The sequence below is a fragment of the Pleurodeles waltl genome, chromosome 2_2 (assembly GCF_031143425.1).
Source record: "Pleurodeles waltl isolate 20211129_DDA chromosome 2_2, aPleWal1.hap1.20221129, whole genome shotgun sequence".
NCBI lineage: Eukaryota > Metazoa > Chordata > Amphibia > Caudata > Salamandridae > Pleurodeles > Pleurodeles waltl.
The window spans coordinates 191,784,125-191,806,952 of NC_090439.1; the positions used below are offsets into that span (position 1 = coordinate 191,784,125).

At 46.2% G+C, this 22,828-nt stretch overlaps 1 protein-coding gene across 2 annotated transcripts in view; it reads left to right on the forward strand.

The window, feature by feature from the left end:
• The window catches only part of GABBR2 (gamma-aminobutyric acid type B receptor subunit 2), a 3,493,747-nt gene that overhangs the window by 2,160,480 nt on the left and 1,310,439 nt on the right, over positions 1 to 22,828 (forward strand). For both annotated transcript variants that reach the window (XM_069219613.1, XM_069219614.1), the window contains exon 10: positions 7,509 to 7,659. In XM_069219613.1, the coding sequence (XP_069075714.1) occupies positions 7,509 to 7,659 (151 nt within the window). The remainder of the gene's footprint in view (positions 1 to 7,508; positions 7,660 to 22,828) is intronic.

Consider the following 22,828-nt stretch of genomic DNA (forward strand, 5'->3'; position numbering starts at 1 on the left):
AACTAGTGTTCACAGTCTTACCATGTCCCACACTATTCTCCCCTTTCATCAGAGTATATGTAGCAGTGAAGCTCAGCACACCATTCTACAATATGTGAGTAAAATGATAGAAATACAAAAGCACAAAACCAACAGTTCAAATGGTGGGTTCCAGGATGGCTAGCATCCAGCACATCTAAAAAGTGGGACTACAGGTGGAAAGAGCCGGGGGAGCCCCCACCCATTTCAATGTGTAGCTATGCAAACTAGAGCTCATCCACATCCACTGTTCAAGGCAGCAGCACAACTAGGGTGCATCCCGTTACAACTAAAGGCAGCCAACCTTAGTGGCACTCAGTTTCAAAAGCCTATGCCATATCAACATGTCAGCCTAGCCAGCTACTCCATTCCCATCTCCAGACCCCGAACTCCCAGAGGGCGAGCGGCTCTGGCCCCCAGAATGCTTAAATGCATCCACCTTGCACCTAAAGCGGCGCCATTGGTCTTCTCCGTAATCTGGAAACCTCCTCTCTATTAAGTGCATAAGACCATTCCATGATGGTGGCCTCCTATCGGGATACCATAGGACCAGCTGCCGATTTCCATGACATAACTATCTGCTTCTTAGTCAGTATAAGCGCTAAATCTAGAAAACTATTCCCCACTTTCTTTTGTTTTGGATAGGGAAGGATCCCAGCAAACATACTTCCAAGGTGCATCTTGCAGCCATGAGTCTCATTTAACCTCTCCACCACAGAGTACAAATACTCCTTCACATGAGCGTAGGACCAGGTCATATGACAAAAATCTGCATCCACGAGTGCACAACCGGGGCAGCATTTAGCCTTACCCCCCCCATATAATGTAGTGTGTTTCTTTGGGGTGAGGTAGGCCTGATAGAGGAAATTAAATTGACTGACTTTAAAATGCAAAGTAGGAATCGCTATTAGGAAATCGGTATTTAGAAATCCCATTGCCCTTGAACCAATGGGCTGGTTATGCATTTCCTAAATAGCGATTTCTTATTAAGAAATCGCTTTTTAGGAAATTAAAAACCAGGGATGGCAATGGGAAAAAGCCCCCCCTTGGTGTACTCCCAAAATAGGGGTGCACCTGAGGGGCACACATATGCCTAAGGGGCATGTGTGCGCTCTATTGCAATTTAAAAAGAAGCACCTTGGGGTGCTTTTTTTAAATTGCACCTCGTTACCACTGACTTTAAGTCAGTGGTAATTGCATCTCCAAAATGCCCAAATCCCTTTTTGGAAATGCATGGTATATCAGAATAGAAAATGCAAATAGTAAATCCCTATTTGCATTTCCTATCTGGGAATCGCAAATTGCGAATTGTACAGGGTAGAAATCACAATTTGTGATTCATTAAAGGGCTTTGTACATTAGAATAGCCCAGTTTGCATTTCTTAATGGCCTGAAATAATGATTCGGACCATTAAGAAATGCAAACAGACTTCGTACATCTGGCCCTGTATGTCCAGGGTTTGTCCACCTCCCAAATCCCAGAGTGACTTAAAGCTCTGAGCTAATGCCTCATATTAAGGAACTATCCGAGTGTAAGCCATACGCCTCGAAAAGGACGTCTAAAGGCACTCGCATGGAGACCTTGAAACAGTCTCCCACCATCACCAGGCCCATTTCCGTCCAAGCCACCGACTGTCTCGCTGAGAAACCAATGGAAGGCCCACCGATGAAAGGGCAAGTGTGTCCAACAGACATCCCAGCATCCACCAGACACATCACCTTCAGCAGCACAGCTATCTATCCCCTTCCCAGGCACTGGCCACAAATGGCGGGCCAGGTGCACTCCCTGATAAGGCACAAATTCCTGGGGTCCCAGTTCAGCCAGGTTTGCACCATACAGCCACTGTGTGATCCACTTAAGCTTGGCAGCCAGAAAATATGTCAAAGTCTGCCACCCCCAGCCCCCATTCAAGAATGGGCCACCATATGTGACCAATTACACTCTGTGTCATCCCCTGTCCCATATAAACTCTTAAACCAATGAATCAAATTGCTTAAACAACACAACAGGCACCCAGGTGAGAAGGTCAGTGAAATAATAATGCATCCCTTGCCATAATGGGAAGTTGCAACAATCACTAAAAGGACACTGTTACAAATGGAAGGCCACTGTTAGAAATGGGGCTTCTGGTTGGCTAGGATATGCACCTAAGCCAGGCAGAACCCACCAATTCAGTCAGGGTAAGCTAGTTACACACCTAAGTTAACCTGTGCTCATCCTCTGCTAGCTTATCACAGAACAGGCAGGCTTATCATGAGAGGCAATGTTTAAAGTATTTGTGCAGCACACACAGTAACACAGTAACACAATAAATACACCACAAAAAGACTCCACATAGTTTTAGAAAAGTAGGAATTATTTATCTGAATAAAATAAGACCAAAACAACAAAATTCCAATCAGTATATCACAAGATATATTTGTTGCAAATGTAAATGCCAAAGCAGTGCTTAATTGAGATGGGTTCCTTTTAGAGTCTTTACAGTAATTCTTCAAGAACAACACAATTTTAAAGGTTTGACATGGGACTCAAAGCTTCCCTACACCACCACTCCCTTTGGTGGATAATCACAGCCACTAGGGATGTCGGCGGGCCTCACACATGGGGTCCACTTTGCTGGGAGGCTAGTTGTGCCACTGCATGGCTAGCAGGTGAGGCGCACAGTTGTTCGAATGTCAGGACAATCAGGAAGGCAGGGTCAGGGCATACACTCTGGTCAGGGACTCCTGCAGTGCTGTTCCTTGAGCATTTGCAGGTACTGTAGCGTGGCCCTATCAGATGATGTGCCAGAGCTGCTCCGTCAGTGCTCGCAAGTGCAGAGGCACTACCTGTGTTAACTGATGCGCTGCTCCCTGGGTACTCCTCACGGGGAAAGCACTGACATCCAGATGCATGTGTAGCGAGGAGCGCTTACACGTGAGGAATAGTGCGAATGCTGCAATAGAGCACTGCCCTCCCTCCTCTCTTCAGGAGCTCAGCAGCAAAGAGGCGCTGCTCCTCGGGTGATCATGAACAAAATAAAACAAGAAGGGTCACTTTAGAGAATGGTGCGAGAGGCTGAGATGAAGGAATGCACTAACTCCTCCAATGTGCCCGCGAGTAACAGGCACACTCCTGCAACATGGAGATCTTGTCTTGGTCGCAGGGTGCAGTGAGTTGGATGCACAAGGTCTTTGATGTTCCTGAGACCTGAAGGAGAACATGGGGCAAGCCAGCAAGCCCTTGGAGCCACTCTGGGTTTACTCTTTAGTCCTTGGCAAGGCAGAGATCAGCAGGCAGTGGGGCAGCACAACAAAGCAGAGAGCAGAGATGCAGTTCCTGTGAACAGTTAATCCTGGCAGAGTGGCAATTGTTACAGCACAGCAGTCTTTACTCCAGCAGAGTTCTCTTCAGGGCCAGTAGTGTACTTATTTCAGGGGATCAGAGTCCCAGTAAATATACCCAAATGTGCCTTTGATGTGAGGAATGGCTTTGAAAGACCTCTTTTACATGCACAGGTGCTCCTTTTGTCCCAGCCCTGGCTCCAGACTATCAGTTGGAGGTATTCAGCCCTATGTGTGGGGCTCAGACCACCACCCTTTGAAGCGTAAGTGTGAGCCCTTCCCGTCCTCCCTACCCAGGAAAAACAATCAGTATGCAGATGAATGCAAATGCAGTTAAGTGTCCTGAATTGTGGGTCTCTGGAGGGATTACACAAATATGGCTGTCTTCCCGCCCAGACCAGACGTGTATTGGAGGCAGGCTGTCAGGCACACAGAGCAGTGAGAGCAGAGAAATGCCCACTTTCTAAAAGTGCCATTTCTAAAATAGTAATAATAAATCTGACTTCACTGCACAGACGATTTATCATTACCATTCCAATGGTATTAAACATGATACAGCTACTCCATTCTCATCAGGAATTACATCTTAAAAGTATATTATGGAAGTCCTAATTCAGGCCTATAAGAGGAGCAGGCCTCACAGTAATGAAAAACGACTTTGTGAGATTTATATTACCAGGATTTACAAGATTTAAAAGTACATGTCCTGCCCTTTAGTTACATGGTACCCTGCCCTATGGGCTAACTGGGGCCTACCTTAGGGGTGACTTATATGTAATAAAAGGGGAGTTTAAGGCTTTGCAAGAGGTTTTAAATGCCAAGTTGAAGTGGCATTGAAACTGCACAATCACACAAAACGTAGGGCGAGACCATACTCCACATCAGGGAACAGTGCTGATATCTGCCCTAAGCCATGTACCTAGTCCTGAAAGCAGGTGTTTCCTGTTCATGGTTGGAAAGACCTCACCCACTTAATAGTGGCATGCTTCTTCATAAGCCAGTCCACCTCACCAAGTTGACAAGTTGAGGTGATATCAACTCAGGGGTCTCAACTGTAGCCCCAAAGGAAGACTAGCTCTTTTTGGGAAAGGGAGATCAGAATAAGGTATCTTCTGGTCAGTAGAGAAAAAGTGTTGATAAAAAATTAATTTAAACTACCTCTGCATCTATCTAAAGGTGCTACTGTATTCAGGATGGCACTGGACAGTGTTAAAATATCTAGGGCCAGATGTAGCAAAGGGATTTTCCCATTCTGTGTCAATGGGAAAATGTGTTCGTACATATGACCCCTAGTCCCTTCTATGCTGCAGAGGGATGATTGGATGGTGTATCAATGATCTTCAGTAGATCAATACACTTATCAAATACCAGCATGTTTCGGACTCTTCTAAGGTACCTGTCTGGATGTTTTCTATCTCAGAGCAGCGATCCTACAACCATTATCAGGGCATGCTCATAATCCATGTCCCTAATGTGACTTACATGTTTGTTATCATAAGTGCAACGAGGTAAGACTACTTCTTACCTACTCCTCTGTACATCTCCTGGAAAAGTGAATCACAAAAGAGAGTCATTATATTAGCATGGAATATCACAATAACAGACAGTAAGTGTGTCATGTGGAACAGACACCATTCGTGATTCAAACAGAAGTGTAAAAAACATAACACAGCACTCGTTAACAAGGTAACAATGACAAGAACCTAGAGCAAGAGTTACTTTTGAAGTTTCAGTAATACTAACAATAATAGAGGGAGCGTGTGTCCCTTGAGTATGAGCCAGTATAAAAGATAAGGTTACACTAATGGCAAACTTCAGGTTGATCAGAACAATCACACGCTCAAAAAACAGCTTTCGGGCAGATGTAAACGGACTTGATTGGCTGGGTATGTTGGAGAGACTATAATCCAGTTTTCTATAAATGAGTATGTATTGACTCAATTAGGGCGTATGGTGTGACGACTGACCCAGGATATGGGTGAGTCATTTTTTTCATGGTACTAGAAGAAGAACCTAAGAACTGTTCTTGGAATGGAGATCTAGCACATTTGTAATTTTCTGCACGGGATCCTGCACAACGTGACCTCTGAATTAAACTTAGAAAAGACCAAAATGTTTTCGAAAATACATAAAATAACAACAAGTACAACTTTAGACTCTTCCTTAATGATGCAGACGTTGAGCACAACACAAAGTACATCAACATTGTGCTCACAATAAGTGTGGCTAGACATTTTAAACTGGCAATTAACATACTTCCAGAAAAATATTTCCATATTGCTCTGCCATTAAGAAACTAATACTTCAATCTTCCAGTATGGGCTTTTCTCGGTACCTGCTTTCTGCAAACATGTTTACTGTATGCACAGAAACTGCTCACATTGCAGAAGCAGAATGGAACTAGGACAATTTCCCCCGTAGCTCAATATCCAGAAGTGCATTTTTAATTTCTACTGATGTATCAAGAAATAAACATAAAGGCCCCCACACTACTAGGTGCTAAACCTTCCAAATAATCCCTTAAATGCTATGTCATTGGCCTAAAAATCTCTCTGGAACATCATTGCACCCCCATAGAACCCTAACATAGGAGAACCCAAGCAGAAGGAGACACTTCACAGCGACCAAGAGCTTGGCCAAAGTAAGCATTATGGGCCTCATTTCAAGCTCGGCGGTCTTTTAGCAAGACCGCAGAGATACCGCCGTGCTGAAGACCGCCAGTGCAGTCGGTTTTCCGCACAGCATATTATGACTGCTGGCAGCCTCCCGCCCTTTTCCGGACGGAAAGCCACCAGCAGCCATACTGGCGGTTGGCAGTGAAGTGGAGGCTGCTCCACCTCCACCGCCACGTCATCAGAACACCGCCCACCGAATCATGTCCCATGATTCGGTGTGGTGGTGTTCTGGTGACGGGGAGCTGGTGGTGGAGCAGCCCCCATGGATCCCGTTCCCTCCCGGAGGATCACCGGACCAGGTAAGGTGATCGTCCGTTAGGGGAGGGGGGTGGGTGTTGTGTGCATGCATGGGGGTGTGCATGTGAGTGTTTAGAGGGGGTGTGTGAGTGCGTGTATGCATGCGGAGGTGTTGTGTGTTTGGAAAATGTGTGTGTGTCTGTCTGTGTGTATGTCTGTGTGTATATCTGTGTGCGTGTATGTGTAGTTGAAGTGTGAGTGTGTGTGTGGTAGTGCCTACCGCCATGGAATGCGTGGCGGTACAGAACCCGGTGGTGTAGTGACAGCCGCAGGGCTGGAGACCGAAATCTCAAGCCCAGCGGTCTTTACCACCCTGGCGGTCGGAGTGGAGAAGTGGCGGTTTTGCATGGCAGTCTCCGCCATGCTTGTAATTTCAATTTTTTTACCGCCGGCTTGTTTGCGGTATTACCGCCACTTCTCAACCGACTGTCAGGGTTGTAATGAGGGCCTATATGTTATATGGGAAGGGCAATGCACATAGCTAGAATCCAACACACCCATGAGCAGGAAACATAATCTCATTGAATGCTGTGGTTAAATTCTCAAAATACAGAAAACCACGGCCAGATTGAGTTAATACAGATATGAAATAGAGGGTGTCTGACACAGATCAAACTACAAACTCATAGAGGATGTAATTTGCATGCAGGGTGACTTTGGTGAAGTAGTGACTAGGAAACTTTTAAACATCTCTGCCTACAAAGACACGTGTGACACCCGCTTCTCATAATATGAAAAGAAAAGGAAGTCTTAACTAGTAAAACAAAAGAAGAAACATTTTGCATCATGCAGTGAGACCTGGTAGAAATAACAGATAAAGCAACACAAAATAAGTTTATGTATGTTGCCAAAAATATATTATGCACAAAACACAGATATCAAGATAGCCTTCCAACAGGAATGACCAATTCTAGACAATGATTGATATTTAACATTTCTTATATTTTCTTTGTATTGCAAATAAATTATACTGCATTTTATTTCACTGTGGTGTATTGTCTTGTATTGAATCATATTTGATATTTAATAGAAATGGAAGTCAGCAGAAGTGAAAAGTCTGCTAGTCCCTAGCTTGATTTCAGTTCTGTACATTCACCTACCTGTATTCTTGAATATTCCCTCTATTTGTGACAGGGGATTCTGTTGTACTGCATCCCTGAATGTCTGTTACAATTGATCTTTTTTAAATTCTAGGACAAGAACCTCCAAAGGATCAAACCATTATTCGAAAGGAGCGACTTCAAATCTACCTCCCTCTCTACAGCATTCTGTCTGCACTAACTATCGTAGGAATGATAATGGCTGGCACATTTCTGTTCTTCAACATCAAAAACAGAAATCAAAAGTATGTAACTTCTTTATCATTGTAATGTGTTGCTAAATGTAAGCTGTCCATGTGCATACATGTCCTAGGAAATCCATTACATTAAACGTTTTCCGATATTTACTCATTGTGGTGTGGAATGAGCATAAAATATAAAGAGAATCAGTTGACATGTTCGTATTTGCCTAAATACTCTCCCCAAATTGTTTGTACTAACTCTAACAAGAGTGAGTGGGTATTTTTTTTAATTTTTTTTTTCCTCCGCTTAAGGTAGTTATGAAAGCATTCCAGGTAATGGCCAGGCCTTGCAGTACCTACATTGATTTTATTTAAATCTGAAAGAAACACAGTTTTATAGTATCTAGTGAATTAATAATAATATCTTATTCATTAATTAATGTTTTTTAAAACAAATCTCAAACTGGAAAGTTGTGTGTTTACCATAACCTTAGCTGAAATACCCGAATGGTTTGAAAAACAATGAGACAGCATATTTGTATTTCACCTTTTTATTTGATCACACCTTTTAAAAAAAAAAAACAAGTCCAGTTAGGCAGCTGTATCAAAACACTTGGAAAAACATGAGTATTGTCTTGATGTAGGGTTGGCAAACTGCTAAGAATTAGTCCATATTTATACTTAATGCAAGCAATCGTTTTGACTATTCTAGGTTCTAATTTGTGCTTAATAGGCAGAGAAGAATCTATGGTGGTAGTCAGAAGAAAACTAATGTTTCCTCTGAATGGAAAAGGCATAGACACGCTTATTAAGGATATATAGAGATGTTGCGCATAGTAGGAATTATTTTCAGTTGATCCATAATAATTAACAATTGCCCATACATTTTTTTTTACATAAAGCTGCGACTACAATCGCACATCTGTGCCAATGTTCTCGAAGTTTTCTCTGAGTTTAGAAAGAATGTCACAATGGATAGAGCGGTTAAAAAAAGATTTCCACTCCCCACTGGGCAGCTTAGGCTAAACACAAAAACCTTGCTGCCACCTAATATTCTTTAAAAACTATACATTATGTAAACAAAACTTAAATAAGACAGTATCCTTTGTACAGACTGTTGGGTCTTTGAGAATATTTACAATTTTACAATATGTTGCACTTTAATGCATAAATATATAGATAGATTTGATTATTTTATTTTTTTAACAAAGAAATAACTTTACAAATGTAGAAAGATGCATAAAATTCCAGCTAATGTAACAATGTTCAAATATTAGAACTGAGGGGTCAAGATTTTGATTTTGCTTTACTTAAAATTAGTATTTTTACAATATCAGGTTTCAGATGCTTTAACCATCTAAATAATTATTACATTTAATTATGTTATTGAGACCATTCACATTGCACGAAATGACCTTAAGCATTACTTGTGAAAGTCAATATTCAACAATGCTGTCTAATTAAAGTGAAATAGTGGCCTGGTTTCTACGCATTTTATGCATGCCAACTTTATTTCATGCCTGTCTCGTCCTCCCCAGCCTGGGAGCAGGCACAAGAACACGTTACACACTGAGCTCATATCTAAGGACTTTATTCCTCAGCGTCCAACCTTCAACTAACTTCTCAATATTCTGTAACGGTTAAATACCACACCTTAACAAGTCCCAGATTAATTGCGTACTCCCTTTCCCTGAGTCTGCCCTGTAGCTGCGAGGTCTTAGTGCTCACAGTCCCAAAACACAACCCCGGCAGATGGCGTTATAATGGAGAAAGTACTGCCAACAGGCTGGCAGTACTTTTCCCCATAATATGACATTGGAGGTTTGGCTCATACCAAACCGCCAATGTTCCTCTCCGTCCGCCACAGCGGTAACAGCCGCCGGGCTGGAGACTTCAGTCTCCACCCAGGGGTCTGTCACTAGCCCGCCTGCGGGATTATGATCCACCCGCCTGCGGAATTATGATCCACCTACTGCCATGGTTTTCGTGGCCTCCTTACTGCCACGAAAACCATGGCGGTAGGCACTGTCAGTGACAGGGAATCCCTTCCCTGTCACTGAAAGGGGTCTTTCCGCCCCTCCCCAGGTTTCCCCACCACCCCCCTTCCCACTCCAGCCCCACCCCCAATATACACGCACCTTCACAAACCATCATACACACTCATACCCACATGCACACACGCATGCATACATCAATTCACACACACAACCAAACACACTGACATACATACACGCACACAGGCATTCACACAACACAACATACACGCATCCACACATGCAAACACATATTACATGCATCACACCCCCGCATTCACGCACGCACAGACATACACCCCCCCACACACACACAACACCCCCTCCCCTGTCGTAGCACCCAACTTACCTGATTTCAGGGGGTCCTCCAGCAGGGGACGGGGCGCTGCTGCTAGCAGCAGCATCTGCCAGCTGAACACCACCAAGCTGTATCATGTGTCATGATACGGTCGGCGGCGGTCTACTTGGGTGGCGCTGCTGCTGGCAGCAACGCCACCTTACTGCCATCCACCACCATGGCTGCAGCCGGAATTCCGCCATCCTTCTGGCGGAATTCCGGCTATGGTCATAATATGGCGGACAGCTGGTAGCCGCGGTGATGGTCCTAAGGCGGATGTCGCCGCGGCGGTAGGCGGTTTTTACCGCCAATGTAATAATGAGGTCCAATATCTCTCCCCGTTTGTTAAACAAAAAAGACACACAAAGAAATGTGAACAAATAGCAGCATTACAGTTCCTCTGTAGTGGATATTATTTAGTTTTAATGTGAATCAGAAGTTTAGCTTAGCCTTCTGGCTTGCAGGCCTGTGCCCCTTCACCTAGTGACTTTTAACCTACTTAGCTTGCTCAGTTTTAGCACATTTATTTAATTATTTCTTCCAAGATGGCTGCTCTGTTTATAGTTAGGAAGATGTTTTAGTTTTACGCTCTCAGTGCTGCTCTGTAAAGGTGTCACTATAAATGTCAAAGATAAATGAGACACATAGGTATTCACATCATGTACTTTCCCACTTTTGTGTGACAGTAAGATAATGTACCTTTCAGGGAATTGTTTATAAAATTGTCGCCCCAAGCATGCCTTCTTATCTATTGTTTGGGAACATACCTGTGTCAGGGGTCCTTCAAGATCTGTGTAAATACACCTCACACAGACAAGATTATCAGAGGGATTCCTACCAGATGCCAATGACGCTATCTATGCTACACGTTGCCTTGATGCAGACCCAGCCTTCGTGTCACCATGGAGTCTGATCTAGAGACCTCATTCCAAGGTGTTGAGGTTTGGTGGACTCTTCTCATGGATATGTGTTGGAAAATGGGTTATTGGTAAGGGCTGGTAAGTACCTACACTTCGCAATAGGCCACTAACCTCCACATAGGTCCAGTTAGGTCTCAGTAAATTAAACCCAGCTCAACCCTTGGTAGCTTGGCAACGAGCAACAAGGCTTAACCTAGGAGACAGAGTGTAAAGCATTCAAATATCACAAAACAGTAATTAAATAAAACACAGGAAACAGTTTTAAAATCCAAAACCAATTGATAAAAATAGATTATGGGGGTCATTCTGACCCTGGCGGTAAATACCGCCAGGGCGGAGGTTGGCGGTAGCACCGCCAACAGGCTGGCGGTGCTCCGCCGGGCATTCTGACCGCGGCGGTACAGCCGCGGCCAGAAGCGGAAAGCCGGCGGTGTACCGCCGACTTTCCGCTGCCCATGGGAATCCGCCATGGCGGCGCAGCTTGCTGCGCCGCCATGGGGATTCTGACACCCCATACCGCCATCCTGTTCCTGGCGGTTCGCCCGCCAGGAACAGGATGGCGGTATGGGGTGCCGTGGGGCCCCTGGGGGCCCCTGCAGTGCCCATGCTTTGCAGACACTGAAATTCGCAACGGGTGCAACTGCACCCGTCGCACCTTCCCACTCCGCCGGCTCCATTCTGAGCCGGCGTCCTCGTGGGAAGGGTGTTTCCCGCTGGGCTGGTGGGCGGACTTTCGGCGGTCGCCCGCCAGCCCAGTGGGAAACCCAGAATGACCGCCGCGGTCTTTTGACCGCGGTACGGTCTTCTGGCGGTTCCCACCGGGCGGGCGGCTACCGCCGCCCGCCAAGCTTAGAATCAGGCCCTATATTTTTATCTTTAAAATGACACAAAAACAAATAAAATCGGATAAGGGGAACAGGAGATATGAATTTTTAAAGATTTACTGTTTTCTAGGGCCTAGAAACAAAAAGCGCCAATCTGGTTGCACCTCGACCGGGGCAAAGTCAAAATTTAAGTCCGACCGCGATGGAGCCCTGCTCGGCCACTGCTCGCTGGAGTCCTCGGTCAAAAGTTTACCTTCGGACTTAGGGCCTGATTCTAAGCTTGGCGGGCGGCGGTAGCCGCCCGCCCGGCGGGAACCGCCAGAAGACCGTACCGCGGTCAAAAGACCGTGGCGGTCATTCTGGGTTTCCCACTGGGCTGGCGGGCGACCGCCGAAAGTCCGCCCGCCAGCCCAGCAGGAAACACCCTTCCCACGAGGACGCCGGCTCAGAATGGAGCCGGCGGAGTGGGAAGGTGCGACGGGTGCAGTTGCACCCGTCGCGAATTTCAGTGTCTGCAAAGCAGACACTGAAATTATTTGTGGGGTCCTCTTACGGGGGCCCCTGCAGTGCCCATGCCATGGGCATGGGCACTGCAGGGGCCCCCACGGGCCCCACGGCACCCCATACCGTCATCCTGTTCCTGGGGGGCGAACCGCCAGGAACAGGATGGCGGTATGGGGTGTCAGAATCCCCATGGCGGATTCCCATGGGCAGCGGAAAGTCGGCGGTACACCGCCGGCTTTCCGCTTCTGGCCGCGGCTGTACCGCCGCGGTCAGAATGCCCGGCGGAGCACCGCCAGCCTGTTGGCGGTGCTACCGCCAACCTCCGCCCTGGCGGTATTTACCGCCAGGGTCAGAATGACCCCCTTAGTCTCTTTTCTGAAGATTTTCTTTAGCGGGACGAACCTGCCAATTCAAGACGACCTCCTGGAACTCTTCTCTGGATACGCGTCTCGGGAGCCCTCGGTGGAGATTTTTACCTTCAGACTTTGGGGGTCATTCTGACCCCGGCGGTCTAAGACCGCCGGGGCCAGGGTCGGCGGGAGCACCGCCGACAGGCCGGCGGTGCCCCGCAGGGCATTCTGACCGCGGCGGTTCGGCCGCGGTCAGAAGAGGCAAACCGGCGGTCTCCCGCCGGTTTACCGCTGCCCTTAGAATACAGCCGCGGCCAGAAGCGGAAAGCCGGCGGTGTACCGCCGACTTTCCGCTGCCCATGGGAATCCGCCATGGCGGCGCAGCTTGCTGCGCCGCCATGGGGGATTCTGACACCCCCTACCGCCATCCTGTTCCTGGTGGTTCGCCCGCCAGGAACAGGATGGCGGTAGGGGGTGCCGCGGGGCCCCTGGGGGCCCCTGCCGTGCCCATGCCAATGGCATGGGCACGGCAGGGGCCCCCGTAAGAGGGCCCCGCAAAGTATTTCAGTGTCTGCTAAGCAGACACTGAAATACGCGACGGGTGCAACTGCACCCGTCGCACCCCTGCAACTCCGCCGGCTCAATTCTGAGCCGGCGTCCTCGTTGCAGGGGCATTTCCTCTGGGCCGGCGGGCGCTCTTTTGGAGAGCGCCCGCCGGCCCAGAGGAAATGTCTAAATGGCCGCCGCGGTCTTTTGACCGCGGTGCGGTCATTCAGCGGCGGTACCCTGGCGGACGGCCTTCGCCGTCCGCCAGGGTCATAATCAGGCCCTTTGTCTTTTTTTCGAGGTGAAAATCCTTTGACCGGGGCAAGCCTGGATCTTGATCCGACGTACCTGGAGCCCTCCTCGGATACGCTGGCTGGGAGGTCCCGGTCAACTTTCTACCTTCGGACTTAGGGCCAGATGTAGCAACAAAGCAAATTGCGACTTGCAATTTGCGAGTCCGTGCGACTCGCAAATTGCAAGTTGCAATTTGCTATGCAGAAAGGTGTCTCAGACACCTTCTGCAACTCGCAATGGGGTTGCAAAGACCCACCTCATTAATATTAATGAGGTGGGTCACAGTTTGCGACCACATTGCAAGTATAGGCATTCACGGGGATGGTGGCCTGCTGGAGTCAGCAGACCACCATGTCTGTGACTGCTTTTTAATAAAGCAGGTTTTTTTTTCCATCTGCAGCCCGTTTTCCTTAAAGGAAAACGAGCTGCACTTGGAAAAAAAAAACTAAACCTTTAGTTTCGGGTTTTTTCAGGGCAGGCAGTGGTCCATTGGACCACTGCCTGCTCTGAATTATTTTTTTTTTTTCCATTCACAAAGGGGAAGGGGTCCCAAGGGGACCCCTTCCCGTTTGCGACTGGGTTACCATCCACTTCAGGTGGATGGTAACTGCGATTTCATTTGCGACCCGAATAGCATTGCGAGTCGCAAATAGGAAGGGAACACCCCTTCCTATTTGCGAGTAGGAAATGCATTTTGCGAGTCGGATCCGACTCGCAAAATGCATTTCTGCATAGCAGAGAGGCTTTTGCGCCTCTCAAACGGCGTTTTTCGCCGTTTGCGAGGCGCAAACCCTTTGCTACATCTGGTCCTTAGTCTCTTCTTTGGAGATTTTCTTCACCGGGACGAACCCGCAAATCAGGCCGGGTCGCGGTTGAGGCAAGCCGGCTAAAGTTGCTGCGGCTGGTTGGTCCCTCTATGGAGCTTTGTTTCAAATGTTCTCCAAACTTCTGGGGCTTCTCCCAAATGTTCTTTTAATGATCTTTTGGGGTCCACAGTTCACCCCAAGGGTCCAGAAGCTCTGAGATGATCCTTGGGGGTGCGGACTACAACTCCCAGAATGCACCTGGCACAAACTCCTTTTTGGCCACTGGGCAGTGGTCATCTGGTTGATTTCTTCAGGAGTTGGTGCAGGGGACTCTGGTTAGCAATTTTTCACCTGTAGCAAACAGGGAGTCCCTCCTTGAACCAGTTGAAGCCAGGCAAAGTCCTTCTTGTGGTGAAGCCCAAGTGTGCAGCTGGTGCAGTCCTTCTGAGTGCAGGTTCCAGGTGCAGGCCAGGGGTCCAGCAGGGCAGTCCTTCTTCTTCTGTAGTTCTTCCTGGTAGGGATGTGGTAGGGAACTGAGGTGTGGGTGCAGATCTGCCAGTTTTATCCTTGCTCCTGGGTGAAAAACAGGGGGGTCCTGATTCTCCAATCAGGTGCCGGGTCCTTCCCCCTGTGATGACCACTTCCTGGGAAGTGTGGCAAAAATCAATCCCAGGAGGCAACATTCTTCAAAAATCCATCATGGCTGAATCTGATTTTTGGAGGTTACATCTGGCTGAATCCACCCACTGGTGTGGCTAAAAATCAAAAACATACCCCTCCCTTGCCCTCTTCTAATCTAATCAAAGGGGCACCTAGATGTCTGGGGTTGCAGGATGTGGGGGCGTTGCTGGGGTGCTCCAAATGTCCTTCTCTGCCTTAGAAGACCAGTTTGGCAGCCCTTCCCCTTCCTGCCTCACCATCTACTGAGGGGAAATTCCCTCCCACAGGCACATCTCTTTGTTTGAAGCCAGGCCACTTCACACCTCATCAAGGCAGCCTGGCTAGGCTGCCAGAGGCTGGCCAATCAGAGCACAGCAGCAAAAACAATACAGAGCTGAAATTGGCAACTTTTCAGGTAAAGTTTAAAACTCTTTACCTGAACAAGTTATATTAAATCCCACAACTGGAAGTTGTGGGATTTATTATAACAATTAATGTGATACCAAACTCTTGGTATCCATTACTTAAGGGGACTTTAAAAATTAATATAAAGTCTCTCCATTCTAGCTACGAAGGCCGTTCACTACAATGAGGGAAAAACGAATTTGGCTGTTTTTACCTCACCAGGGCTTATAAAACTACTTTTATAAGGTCCCTGCTTATAGTTACATGGCACCCAGCCCTAGGGGCACATAGGGCACACCTTAGGGGTGACTTATATGTAAAAATTGGGTAGTTTAAGACTTTGGAACTACTTTTAATTCCAAACTCGAATTTGAATATAACTTTAATTTAAAAGAAGCCAGCAAGGCAGGCCTGCCTTTAAAATGACACTGGGCACCTCAGCAGTGCACCTATGGGTTAACTACCTATGCTGTGGTCCCTAAACCTACATGCCCTACCATATACTAGGGACTTATAGGTAGGTTAACTTAGCCAATTATAATTAGCCTAATTTGCATATTGATTTTACACAGAGCACAGGTCCTGGGACTGGTTAGCAGTACCCAGGGCACCATCAGAGTCAGGAAAACACCAACAAAAAGTTGAAAATGGGGGCAAAAAGTTAGGGGGCCTTCTCAATCAGCCCTGTTTTCTCACAATATGATACTGGCAGATTAGGTTTAACACACCTAGCTCTCTTTAGGTTAGAGATTAGGTTCATCATGCTAGGGTATTAGGGTTCATTTCACATCTATTTTACATCTCATGTTATTGCCAGATGGTGGAGGTATTTGTATTCATGACTCTCATTTTTACAGTTCTGTTTCTTGCATTGTTCATTATCCTAATCATCGTAGCCCATGCAATTTGCAGTAGATTGCAGTTTTGTTAATAAAACCTATTGAAAACTTTACTGCATCTCCTTCATTGTCTGTGTATGACTGAGACATGTTGTTCATGTGAGAAAAGGGTAATCTCTGTTTAACCACAACTCCCCTGAGATGTCGTACTCCTGAGTCCATGCAGAAAGGCTGTCACAAATCACCTTTTACTGTTTGATGTACTGCTTGTGAGCCGGAAGGGTTGGGACGACAGTTGTGACTTGTTGTAGGATTGGCCTGGTAGCCTACAAACAAAAGTGCTGTCATCCCTAAACCAGCAGTCTTTCCTAGAGCAAGAGTCAAACTACCACACCTTGATCAGCCGTCTGGGTGGTTGAACAGTTCAGCCAGACTGAGTAACATGAGGTAGTTCAGCTGTACCTGGGTGGACCTTGAGGGTACATGGTCTGACATCTGATCAGGGATTTCAGGTGGTACAGCTTTCTCTAGGTTTTTAAAGACCAATGATCGCCTTGATAGATGCCGAAGTGGGTCGAGTCCCTGGATAGGATTTGCCAGGGCGGTGCGTTGTTACCATGTATCCCTTGCTATGCATGACTTTCAGAGGTTCAACATCAAAGGGAGGATCTGTCTTTTGTTTCCATTTTTGTTTGACGAGCACCCAGTCACTCTCGTCGAACATGATCCCCCGAGTCCGACGATGTTGATCAGCGTATGTCTTCATTTGACAATTTCAAGCAGTGTCATTAGCACAAATATCATCATCATTCAGAGTTTGCTCAGAAGTCCATTGTGGTAATTTGGTTCTTATAGCTCTCCTGAATATCAGGATGGCAGGACTCTCACCAGTGGTAGAGGGAGAAGTTGATCAATAGGTGTGGAGGGCTTGGCAGAATGCTTGACACAGCTCAATGCCCTCCATTGTGGCACATTGGATCACTCATTTCAGGGTTCCCATAAATCTTTCTACAACCCCATTGGCTTGGGACCACAAGTGTGTGCGCTTCTGATGCTTAACATAGACTCTGGTCAGAAACTCTGTAAACTCCTTGCTCTTGAATGGTGGACCATTATCAGATTTGAGAGTGTTTTGTATGCCCCACACTGCAAATATGTGGTTTAGCCTCTCAATAACTTTGTAGGGAGTTGTTGATGTAATATCCTCCACCAGAGGAAACCGAGAATACTCACAGATGACAACCATGAGATGGTGTCCATTTGCCAGGGGCCCAAAGAAATTGGCAGCTATTTTTTCCCAAGCATACGTAGGAAAGTCAGACACGGGTAGTGGATGTTGGGTCACAGTGGGAGACAGGCAATTGCACAAGTGACACTCCTTTAACTCCGTTTTGATTTTCTCATTCAGTTGAGGGGACCACACTCAATATCTCATTGCCCTATTGTTGGCTACAATGCCAGTATTTCCTTCATCAGCAAGTTCAATGACTTGCTGTCTCGGACTCGCAGGTATGACAATGCCAGATCCTCTTAACACAATGCCTTCTTTGGTGACAGCCAGTTTATCTTGGTCATTTCAATATTTTTGAAATTCAACATTGTCACTTAGAAGTCAAACACTCAGTCTCCATGATTGTGCTGGAAGAATGTTTTTAAGGGCCAGCATGTCCTTATCAGCATTAGTGGTGGTGACAATCTGCTCAATGGACAGAGACGCAGAAGTGCTAGACCTTACAATGAAGTTGATGCATTCCTCTGCAATTTTTGATGTTGAGCTGTGCCACTGCAGGGGTACCGGTGAGAAATATTTTGCACGGTTTTGATTCTTTCCTGGCATGTACACAATTTTGTAGTTGTACTCTTGTAGACATAAATCCCACCTTTCAGTGCGTGGGGGGTCTGGGCCTTCAGATTTCAGAAAATTATGAGTAGGTCCTGGTGGTCTGTGATGATCAGGAAATGCTTTCCATGCAGAAATACTGAACAAGTTTTGACCAGCGTACGCCACAATGCATCTCTGAGCACGTGGATGTCCACTGTGCTGAGCAAGGATCACTCCCAATACCTCCGGGCTTGCATCAACAGTGTGAGTGTGCGGACTAAGATCAATGTGAGCCATCTCAGTCGCATTTTCAATCACATGTTTTATACTCTTGAAACAGTGGTCAAATTCAGAAGACCATCAGAATTGAACATTTCGTTTTGTTAGGTCTCACAATGGGGCACTCACTGGGGCAAAATCACAAATGTATCATGAACAATAGCTGGCCATGTGGTAAGAAGGACTGTACCACAGAGACATCTTCAGGAGGACTAGTGGCAGATAATGCACGCATTTCATCAGGATTCATCCCTCCATCAGAAAACACACGACCAAAGAATTTGTGTTTTGTTTTATGGAATTCACATTTTTGATCATGTGATGTGAGACCTGCATCTGTAAGTAACTGAAACACTTGCTTGAGAGCTTTATCATGTTCTTTTTGTGCTGCACCAAACACCAGTATGACATCACTGTAATTAAAGGCATGTGTAACAGGCTGAATGATCCTACATATCATATCTTGAAATATTTCTGCAGTCTAAAGCTCATTCTTTTTGTATGTGAACAAATCAACATGAGTTGAAAAGTGGTAATGTACCTTCAGTTTTCTTCCTGTCGAGTGGATGGTACTCTTTGTTGAAGTCAAGATGGTACTTTGGCTCCATTCAGTTGCCTGATCATACCTGAAATATATGGACCAAGGTGCAGTTTATCTTGCAATTGCCTTGTTGGCCTGGCGTATCTCCATGCAGATACACACTGCACCTCCACTGTCCATTTTTGGCACTACCACAATGGGAGATACCTATGGTGTGGGATCAGTACAGCGTTCAATAATATTGTGTTTCAGGAAGGCTTTTAGTTCCTTCTTGACTGCTTCTTGTAAATGAAATAGTATCCTGAGGTGTCGCTGTGCAATAGGCTGGATGTCTTCATTGATGTGGAGTTTCACTTTCATCATCTTGAGCCTTCCAGGCCATGGAAATGTGACAGTAACTGATGAACAACGTCTGATTGCGTATTTTCGCTGTAATGGTAGATTTGAGACCCATGTCAGTTGCAGCTACAAAACTAAGTAAACATGCCCAAGGTGGACTCCCTTGAAGAACGTGGATAGGGGCCTACACAGATCTCTTCTTGTGCCACAAGATCACTATGAATGATCCTTGATTTTGTAATGGTTTGGAAGCAGCCTTCTGTACACCTTCGTGTTTGATGCTTTGAGATGTGGTACAGGTGTCAGACTGCCAAACTGGCATGATGTTGATTGATGCACCACTATCAATTACAAAAGTTATGGGACAGCCGTTGACCTTGAGTTTGATTTTAGGACAATGTCCATGTGAGTTCTTTTGTCTTGTTAACTCACTCGTGTTATGTATAGGTTTGTCTTCTTTGCAAGAAGCAATTCCCTCACGTGCATGCCGCTTCCTTTTATTTCTGATCATTGCACATTCACCCTCTTTACTGTCACTCGATGGTGGCATCGAGGATCTTGTGCAGGGTAACTTTGATGGTGATCAACTTCATTTGATTTCCATCCGTCGCAGTTGAGGTTGCTTTTTGTCTTTGTGGGTGAGGCAAGAATGCTACGGGAACTTTCTGGCATCTATGTTCTAGTTTTGCTGTGACACACTTATTTTTGCTTTACAAACCATTATGAAATGATTCTCCTTCTCGCACCCCTTGCATGTTTGTCTGAAGCTGGACATGCACAAGAACACATCACACAGGGAGCTTGCATCTAATGTCTTTATTCCTCAGCATACAATATTTAACTAACTTCTCAATATCCTCTAAGAGCACACCTTAACACCTCCCAGATTGATAACATCCCTTTCTCTGAGTGTGTCCCATAGCCGTAGGGTCTTAATGCTCACAGACCCAAGACACTACAATGTCCAATCCTCCGCCGATTAACCACATCCCTAATCTGTTTCCTCTATTGGAGAAAAATCTGAGAATGAAAATTCAAGACAGCATTGGCAAAGTACATAGGTTTAATCAAAAACAGCCTGAGAGATCTGTTGCTTCCATGAAGACTAAAACCTGATGTCTGATAAACTACTCACAAGCAGCTGTATTTATGCCAAAAAAACACACAAAAAAACACAGAAGAGTTCCAGTTCCATTATTGAAGTAAACAATTTCCACACAGGATATATACGAATAACAAAACTAGACATATCAATTCTCAGAAACATGATAGCAATTCTCTGAAGCAAAAGTGCATAATTTCCCCTCCTTCCGGTGCAATTATTATACACTGAAGAGCTTGCAGGAAGGCCTAGAAGAGTGTGGTCATGGTATGCTGAAACCGGATTGGTCCTAGCTATCTGACCTTTAGCATTGGCCCAGATGTATGGTTTGAAGTGAGTATGCTTCCGGTCAACTGTGCATGAAGCATGTTGGCTGTTCGTGGACGGATGCAGACCCCAAGCTAACAGGTTCAAGGAGTTTTGAAACTAAGATAAGCAAAAATTTGCCATGTGGATTTCTGTTCTCGGAATTCAAGCAAAGCAAATAAATGTTTACGTGACCACAGAGTGCTTGCTAAATATTAATTTGGCCAAGCTACCCGACCTTATGGTTTCCGCAGGGGCATGCATACGTTTGTCAGTATGTTCGAAGACAGGATGAGACACAAGGGGGCATGTTTACGAGCCCCTAGCACCACCGGAGCATCACATTTTGTGCCAGTGGCTCTGTGCGCTGAATCATATTGTCAGAGTCACCAGATCCTCGGGGTCTGCGTACTATCCCAACACGTCCACCACTGAAAAGCTCCAAGACTCTGATAGATAAATCACAGAGGCTAATAGAGTTCAAGAGGGGAATAGGGGATTAGGAAGGGAACAGCTGGGAAGGAGACCTGTAGTAAGAAAAAGGTTAAAACACACAATATGAAAATTACATCTCATGAAATCAATACTAGACTATGGGGGTCATTCTGACTCTGGCGGCCGGTGGCCGCCAGGGCCACCGACCACGGGAGCACCGCCAACAGGCTGGCGGTTCTCCCACGAGCATTCTGACCGCGGCGGTTCAGCCGCGGTCAGAAGCGGCAAGTCGGCGGGCTCCCGCCGACTTACCGCTGCTCGGGGGAATCCTTCATGGCGGCGGAGCGCGCTCCGCCGCCATGAGGATTCTGACCCCCCCTACCGCCATCCTGTTCATGGCGGGAAAGCCGCCATGAACAGGATGGCGGTAGGGGGGGTCGCGGGGCCCCCGTAAGAGGGCCCCGCAAAGTATTTCAGTGTCTGCCTTGCAGACACTGAAATACGCGACGGGTGCCACTGCACCCGTCGCACCTTCCCACTCCGCCGGCTCGATTACGGAAAGGGAGTTTTTCCCTGGGCTGGCCGGCGGTCTTTTGGAGACCGCCCGCCAGCCCAGGGAAAAACTCATAATACCCTCCACGGTCTTCTGACCGCGGAGCGGTATAATGGGGGCGGAATTCTGGCGGGCGGCCTCCGCCGCCCGCCAGAATCAGAATCACCCCCTATGACTCTAAGCCTAGTCATTCTGAAAACATGAACAACCTAAGAATTAGGCTTACAATGACTAAGTTTCAAGATGGCCGGATACCTGTAAGGGAATCAAGATGGATTAAATGAAACTTTCAAATTCAAGTACTTTCCTTTACGTGAGAATCAGGAAAACATTCTGAATAAGTTCTAAACCAGTCATATGAATCTTTTTTTGAGAATGCATATTAGGACCATGCAATATTGCATCTAGAAACTCTGGCCTTTTGTGTTCTCTTGAAATGTTTCAACACGAGTTGCGCACATTGCAGATTTTCATATATAAAGTAAACACCATAAAAGGATTGTGCGCCATGAATAACACAATATGGATTCAGGAAACAAATCACACAACTTGTCAACTCGAATACTACCTAATAAATGTCTTAGAATAGTGCCATACAATGAACAACATGAATTAAGCTCGAGGAGAGAATCGCTCGTCTTGCCGATTCGTAAGCCACGATGTAAATGCCAAGAAATAACAGCACGCAATGAATAACAAGATTAAATCACCATGAAACGAATTGCGCGTCTTTTGCCGATTCTTAAGCCACCATGTAAATGTCAAGAAATGGTAGCACGCAATGAATAACAAAGTTAAATCATCATGAAACGAATCACGCGTCTTGCCGATTCGTAAGTCACCATGTAAATGTCAAAAAATGGTATCGCGCAATGAATAACAAGGTTAAAGCACCATGAAACGAATCGCGCGTCTTGCCGATTCTTAAGCCACCATGTAAATGTCAAGAAATGGTTGCGCGCAATGAATAACAAAGTTAAATAATCATGAAACGAATCGCGCGGCTTGCCGATTCGTAAGCCACCATATAAATGTCAAGAAATGGTAGCGCGCAATGAATAACAAGATTAAATCAACATGAAACGAATCGCGCGTCTTGCCGATTCGTAAGCCACCATGTAAATGTCAAGAAATGGTAGCGCGCAAAGTAATCTGTTAATCATTAAAGAATTAGGCCAAGAATATGAAAGTTCTTGATAACGGCGTCGGAAGGCCAGCCCAACCACCGTCTTACCACCCAGAACAAGGATCACCAATGAAGAATGAAGGGCAGATGCCTGGAAGATCAAATAGGCCACCGGGAAAGGAGCTCAGGAAGTAGCTGCTGCTCTGCACCG